Source organism: Penaeus vannamei, chromosome 1 (assembly GCF_042767895.1).
Source record: "Penaeus vannamei isolate JL-2024 chromosome 1, ASM4276789v1, whole genome shotgun sequence".
NCBI classification, from domain to species: domain Eukaryota; kingdom Metazoa; phylum Arthropoda; class Malacostraca; order Decapoda; family Penaeidae; genus Penaeus; species Penaeus vannamei.
The window spans coordinates 14,861,621-14,869,120 of NC_091549.1; the positions used below are offsets into that span (position 1 = coordinate 14,861,621).

The 7,500-nt window shown below is 41.5% G+C and overlaps 1 protein-coding gene across 1 annotated transcript in view; it reads right to left on the reverse strand.

Moving 5' to 3' along the window:
• Positions 1 to 1,471: 1,471 nt before the first annotated feature.
• The window catches only part of t (C45 family peptidase tan), a 19,931-nt gene continuing 13,902 nt past the window's right edge, over positions 1,472 to 7,500 (reverse strand). Inside the window, exons 3-8 of the mRNA XM_070117739.1 lie at positions 7,476 to 7,500; positions 7,179 to 7,283; positions 3,708 to 3,942; positions 3,324 to 3,561; positions 2,943 to 3,139; positions 1,472 to 2,665 (exon numbers count right to left, since the gene is read on the reverse strand). The exon at positions 7,476 to 7,500 is cut by the window's right edge and continues 173 nt beyond it. Coding sequence (XP_069973840.1) covers positions 2,562 to 2,665; positions 2,943 to 3,139; positions 3,324 to 3,561; positions 3,708 to 3,942; positions 7,179 to 7,283; positions 7,476 to 7,500 — 904 coding nt within the window. The 3' untranslated portion in view covers positions 1,472 to 2,561. The remainder of the gene's footprint in view (positions 2,666 to 2,942; positions 3,140 to 3,323; positions 3,562 to 3,707; positions 3,943 to 7,178; positions 7,284 to 7,475) is intronic.

Genomic DNA, 7,500 nt, shown 5'->3' on the forward strand with positions numbered 1-7,500 from the left:
ATATTTTTTCTTTTAATCTTTCAATATATTTTTCTCTCGGTCAATGCCTGAATTTTATAATTTGCCCTATCAGCAGCTTTGATTAACAGGCAACATACATCTACCTTTGTATATATGGCCAGGTTGATGTTAGATTTTCTAATTATCTAAATCAAGTCCCCATTTGTCATCTGAAGTCTGAAACTTCAAGTTTCTAATGATTTGTATGTTTTTTTTTCATTGGACCAAATGATCTCTCACAATCACACAGTAATTTGTATTTGGTGTTGTGCCTAATACCCATTGCTTATATTTTATTCTCGGGCAAAGTAAAAGCTATTGCACTTGCATTATGCTCCAGAATAAGTGGTTAAACTGTGTTCATTGCAACAAATATAGGTATGAATGAAAATGAATATCCTGACTGTGCAAGATATGTGTTTGACCCATTTAGGGTATTATTGGAGGATACATTTCTTACGAAGATATAATTGATACCAGTCAAATACATCTCTGGTACTGTGGTGATATCAATTATCATCCTACCTTTTCTCCGATGATTCTGGTTACAGGAGCACCAGCGACTTTAATGTAGATTAGAAGCTTTTAAACTTTTTTTTTTTTTTTTTTTTTTTTTTTAACTCTCCAATGTCCATTCCATCTGAAGTCTGATGCTTCTGGACGTTGATATCCATTTCATATTTTGATCTGAAAGTTCTAAACTCTGCAGTTTTTCATCATTTGCTCTGAAACATGTAGACATTTTGATGTTTATTTGACCTTTTGATCTAAAGCTTCAAAACTCTATGACGTTCATTTCACCTTTTGATCTGAAGCTTCGAGGCTGTCTCGAGTTTTTATTTTCCTTCTAGACTGTTTAACATCTATTTCATCATATGACTAGAAGCTTTCACATCTTTATAATGTGTATTGCAGAAGCGCACATATAGAATCAGGTAACAGCATGGTAGAACAGGAACAGAATGTTTGAAACAGCACCCGGCGTCACTGCTCTCTCGCTCTCGCTCTCGCTCTCTCTCTCTCTCTCTCTCTCTCTCTCTCTCTCTCTCTCTCTCTCTCTCTCTCTCTCTCTCTCTCTCTCTCTGTGTGTGTGTGTGTGTGTGTGTGTGTGTGTGTGTGTGTGTGTGTGTGTGTGTGTGTGTGTGTGTGTGTGTGTGTGTGTGTGTGTGTGTGTGTGTGTGTGTGTGTGTGTAAGAGAGAGAGAGAGAGAGAGAGAGAGAGAGAGAGAGAGAGAGAGAGAGAGAGAGAGAGAGAGAGAGAGAGAGAGAGAGAGAGAGAGAGAGAGAGAGAGAGAGAGAGAGAGAGAGAGAGAGAGAGAGAGAGGGGGGGGGGAGGGAGAGGGAGAGAGGGCGTGAGTGAGTGAGTAAGAGTAAATGAGTGAGTCCCGTGTAATCTTGTTATCCTACCTTTACTATCTTTACACGTCTTGTGTATATAATCGATGGTAGAACAAGGCGTGAAAAGTACGTAGAGATAAGAATAAGCTTTATTTTGGCAGTACGTTCAGTATCAACGTGTATCATAACAACACTTGAATATTTCTCTATCACATTCAGCACTGCAATATTACTCACACATTTAATTACTTTGGGTTGTTTGGGTATTGCAAAACGCTGAAACAAGGTAGACGTTTTCTTTGATTGTTGATGACAGTAAAAGGTCAGTATTGCTGTGATTTAAGTTATTTATAGTGAACAGAAAATGAAAATGAGAGCGAAATGATGTGATTCATGCATTCATTCTTTACAAATATCGTTAAACCAAACACATTACTTACACAGTAAAACTAGAGTTTAAATCTATTTAGACTAAACATCTACAATTACCACTGGACACTGAACATTGATGTACAGAACAAGGAACTAACCGTCATTCTTCAGAACACTAAGCAAACTAAAGGTTACAGTATGGCATGGAATATAACAGAGCACAGGAGGGACGTCGACCCCTGACCCTGACAAGAAAAGGACTGTTCCAATCTCGTCCTCCCCTTCGCCCCGCTAAGGAATAATTCATCCAGTCCAGTCGCCGAGTTACAACTGTGGTGTGGGAGGATATGCAGGCAAGTGCAGAGCCACCCACAGGTAAGGCATGTATCTTGTCTTGTCTATGTATTTGCAGTGAATCTTGCGACATTATTGTAATATATATATATATATATATATATATATATATATATATATATATATATATATATATATAAAACCCTGATCCAATCAGTCTGGGTCAAGGTCTTTGGCCGGTGGAGAGTCAGAAGTTCAACTTTAAGTTTTGATTCAGTAACGTCTTTTCAGCCTAAAGGAGGGACAGCAATAAACCTCCGGTTTAAAAATAAAATAGTCATATAAAATGCCATTTCAACAGAACCTGACATGTGCAGCAAGTAGACCTGGAGACATGGCAAGCGAATTTCGACCTGAAGCAACTTTCGGAGGGGGAAAGTAGTCCACCCGCACACTGATAAGGGTGAAGGAGAGGAAGCGACCCGCGACTCAAAGGTCGAAAAGCCTCGAGACTCGGAACTCGGCCCAAGGGGGAGAAGCTGTCAGGGGAAGGGAGAGTTAATTGGACCATTTGAAGACGAGAGGGAGCGTGACGAGCGGGTCGGCGGAGCGGGGGTTCTTCATCCACAGCGTCCACGTCTTCTCCTCCAAGTCGAACACACCTGTAAGATTGCCATAACAAGTTAGTACAATCCCTGATATATTATGGTGGGTGAATCGTACATTTTAATGGCTCAGTGCCGTATAATGTAATATAATCCACAAATATCATTTATCAATATTTTCTTTTTATGTTTTTTATACCTTATATTTCTGGCATCACTTATGCTTAATACCGTTACAAATACCATCTGTATCAATGCCAGTGGAAGGCTGTTACGATCAGAAACTCTATCAAAGACGCTTGGACTTCAGACATCGAGCAAGCTTGACACCTACCGAGCGTGATGGTCTTAACGAAGTCAGGGTCCCCGCCCTCCCTGAAGAAGGGGTAGGTGGCGTCCTCGGTGTCGGAGAGCAGGGCCAGCAAAGCGGAGCGTGTTGTGGGCGGGCAGCAGCTATGGGCGCGGGTATGTCGGTGGTTGCTGCTCTCCATACAAAGCCCCTCGTCTTCGGGTACCTCCAGGCGAAGATACCTGACGAAGGGAGAGGGGGGTTTAGGGTACGATACGCATGTCCGGATAGGTGTATGCAAATAATTCGCGTCCAGAGAATATCCGAATCAATAAAGAAGAAGGAAGATAGAGAGAGAGAGATTGATAGATAGAGAGAGAGAGAGAGAGAGAGAGAGAGAGAGAGATAGAGAGAGAGACTGCTCACTTGTTCGTATGCAGCAGATGCTCCCCTGGGCTTATGGTGAGGATAGACATGGGGCTCTCGTCCCCTTCCTCTGCAGGTCCCACTTCGGCGTTATGGAACAGGTGGTCGCCCTCTTGCCTCGTGAAACTCATGTTGACGCTGAAGCCGTCGGCAGAACCCGTCCCTCGGTCGCGCAGGATTTGCTGAGCTTGCATCATCGTCTCGGCAGCCAGGAGAGCTCGACACAAGAAATGGCGGGCTGGTGGACAGAGAAGTTATTGCCGGCGGGAAAGCGAATAGACCTCGATGTATTAACTGCTATTTTCTGTGGACATCTTGTAGAACACTGAGAAGCACAACCTTAAAAAAATGATATATAAATAAAATCACCGAAATTCAACTTACGTGTTTTTCCCGCCAAAACCTTCTTGGGGCTAATGACATTAATAGAATAAACAAGACCGTGGTGATTGTACCCCATGCAGAAGCCCGGGAGATGCCCTGCATAACACAGCGCCGTGAAGCCCTCTGTCTTCGTGCCGTTCTTGCCCTGCGGTTCTTCCTCCTTGATGTGGGCGCTTACCAAGTAGGCGTGGTTCAGGGTCTCCGGAAGGGCGTCTTCCGTGTGGCCGAGAAGGACCTGCGGCGGAAGGCGGGATGGTGGAAAGCGAGGATTAGTTGCTGCAACTCCTTTCGAATGATTTGCTTTCGACTTCTGAATGAAGGAAATATTGGTATGGGTAAAATGGTACGCATATTAGTCGTATATTTCAAGGAGCAATGCCTATACATCGACCCGGGCGCGCGCGCACACAAACACACACACACAAACTCACTCTCTCTCACACACACACACACACACACACACACACACACACACACACACACACACACACACACACACACACACACACACACACACACACACAAACTCACTCACTCTCTCTCTCTCTCACACACCCACACACACACACACACACACACTCACTCACTCTCTCTCTCTCTCTCTCTCTCTCTCTCACACACACACACACACACACACACACACACACACACACACACACACACACACACACACACACACACACTAACTCACACTAACTCACTCACTCATTCTCTCTCTCTCTCACACACACACAGCTTTCTCAAACCATAATTATGTTAAAGTCTCAGACGCACGTTTATTTTACCTTTATCTATAACCATTACCAAGAAACCCACTCTTCAATATCTCCTAGAACCACCAATATACATTATACTTGATCTTATTCAATTTTAATTTCAAAATAGCCGAGTGATGTAATTATATTACATATTTAATGAAAAAAAAAGTTTTGTTGTAATTTTTCTATATTTATATATTAATTTACAACTAGCAGCTTTAGACACTCGCATTTTCATATCCAGTGTTAGATATAAGTGAAATACCGTGTCTAGTATGGATATATGAGAGCTGGAGATAAATGCAGCAACCTTGGGTAAGTCAATCAGCCCACGACTTCACATGTGTTAAACACCTGCACTATTTATGGTATCAACCAATATGCAATCCACATCCAACGTTATTATTACGAGTCAACATTCACTGGAACAGAACCCCAACATAAGCGACTCTATTAGCACAAAAAAGTCAATTATTCATATTTGTTATTATGCTTTATCACGCTGTAAACCAAGAAAAAAAATCACAAAACATCTGATGGCAGTTTCAGTGTCTAGGTTTGATTGATAAGGAAAGTGACTGGGAAATATCTGATTCTACAACAGATTCCCTCCCGGCGACTCGCAAAAAGTCGTGAAGCCATTGTAAATAAATATGTAGGCCGATTGCTAGGCGTTCGTTCGTGTTCATGTTAGGAACGTACGGTGAAGTTATGTCTACATGGGTTGTTGTAGGTCAAACTTTCATATCTATTCTTTCTCTCTCTTAGCCTAAATATAATATAGGGGGGATGTGTCGGAGGTTTGAGAGAAGGGTTGTGAGTGTAAAGAGGCTGGGGACTACTGTTCTACAGGTTACTTTTAACGGGAAAGACTAGATCAGTAGCAACTCGAGGAGGTCATGACGTCAGATTTTGATGACGTCATAAAAGTTGCGATTCTGTTTTTGGAAAAAAAACACAGGGTTTATTATTCATTTTGGTCTTTTCAGTTTTCAAAGAGGATGGCAAATAATGATTTTAATGGTTACATTTTCATTGATCATCAAAATAACACTGTGGAATTGCTCGCAGTGGGAGTCAAGCCAAAGTGTTTTTTTTTTTCCTTTTTACTCAGCTTGGAGGAATTAAGTATACCTACTTGTATTATTACCTCCATAGACTCAATTAATGAATGGAATGTATTTTATTTAATGTGTAGGATACCAGTCCGGGCTATTTTTAGAATTGTACATGTTCATGTTTACATTTTTTTTCCCAACATTTAAAGTTTTAATGACTTTAAAGGCGTTTTTGCCTTCATAAAGTTTTGTTGGCCTCGTTTCTTACACATTAAATAAAATACCATGCATTCATTGAGCCCACCTGGAAATCATTCATACATTTTTTCAAAAAATAGAATCGCAACTTCTGTGACGTCATCATAATATGACGTCATAACCTCCTCGAGCTGCTACTGATCTAGCCTTTCCCTTACTTTAACAACGGGATAGACACCCAGAAGAGAGAAAAATAAATTAAATATTGCATATTTTGCGTGGCTTGAAATGACACGAGATTGAGTGTGTGTATGTATGAGAGAGAGAGAGAGAAAGAGAAAGAGAAAGAGAGAAAAAGAGAAAGAGAGAGAGAGAGAGAGAGAGAGAGAGAGAGAGAGAGCGAGCGAGAGGGAGGGTGATTTTTTTTTCTTTTTTTATGTAAGTTTGGTACTTATCACTACATATATATGTTTCACTTTATTGCGTGTAGATCTTCATGATCATAAAATTCACCAATGTCACCATCACCATCGTGATCACTACTTTCACTATCATTATTTTTGTCATTTTTCTCATTATTGTGTTGATCACTGCCATCAGTATCGACATCATTATCAGGATTTGAAGTATTCTGGGTTTAATATACTGTACTTTAAACTACTGACACTTCTGTACGTAGGTATGAAGCGCCACATAAGCCTGACGTAAAAAGATATAAGGGATGAGAAGACTAATAGGTTCCGCATAATCAAATAAGACTATTCAAGCCGCCAAAGGAAGGATCAGACTCTCTGCCACCCGATAAACATCAGCAGGGTCCCTCTGATCCATCTGCACTCTTATATTTTCATCAATATTTCCCAAACAACTCATCGAAACTTGAGATCATTGTTCAAGGTTCTTGACAAAGTAACTTACGTGCTTCAGAGCATGCATGTGTACAACTGGTGCCAATAAGTCTGACTCACACAAGGCGGATTTGACCCCCGCTCGTTCCCACCTCGTGATGAGAACTTTGCGGTCTTCGGCTAAAGGCATGTAATTGTATAACACTTCTTTCCCTGTTTGGGAATGGGATGAGCTGTGGTCATAGAGTGAAGAAAGTGCGTTTGTTCGCTGTCTGTGTGAATCTAGCTTTATCATGTTTATTTATACCCGCCTGGTAACGTTAACAATTACAACAAAATAGTGATGATAATGATAATTTCGGTTTAAGTACAGCTTATTCAATTTGACGGTCTTCCCAGTTATTTTCTTTGAGTCGAACTTAAACTTCCATAGGACCTCCGCAGAACCTTAAAATTAAGTGAAGGTCCCAGAGATTGCAAAAGTAATATCCCTACTATTTTGCCACATTTGATACGCTATTTACTAATCATGGCTGTGGCCCCTACTTACAGGTAGCTTTTGTTAGCCAAGCCTGTTCCCTTCGCATACTGGAAATGCTCGAGTCCCACCTGACCCTCATTGTTGGAGCAGATGGAGGAGCAGCCGTTGGTGCCAGAGGAGCGCGCTTGGCCTGAATTCATGGGCACGATCTGGTCCATGTGCAGGAGCATCAGCTGTGGAGGGAACGGGTCCGGTTTTAACTGGAATCCCCCCTCCCTTTTTTACAGCTTAAAAAAAGAATATAAACAAATACTGAGACAGGATTTGAACACCAACATCGAAGAATGAAACCTGCAGAGAAATGTGTTTCAAATTCATCAACGGAATTAACGGACAGCAAAACGACCGCCTGAGGAACAACCTACGTGATGGAAGGGGACCTTGGCGCCG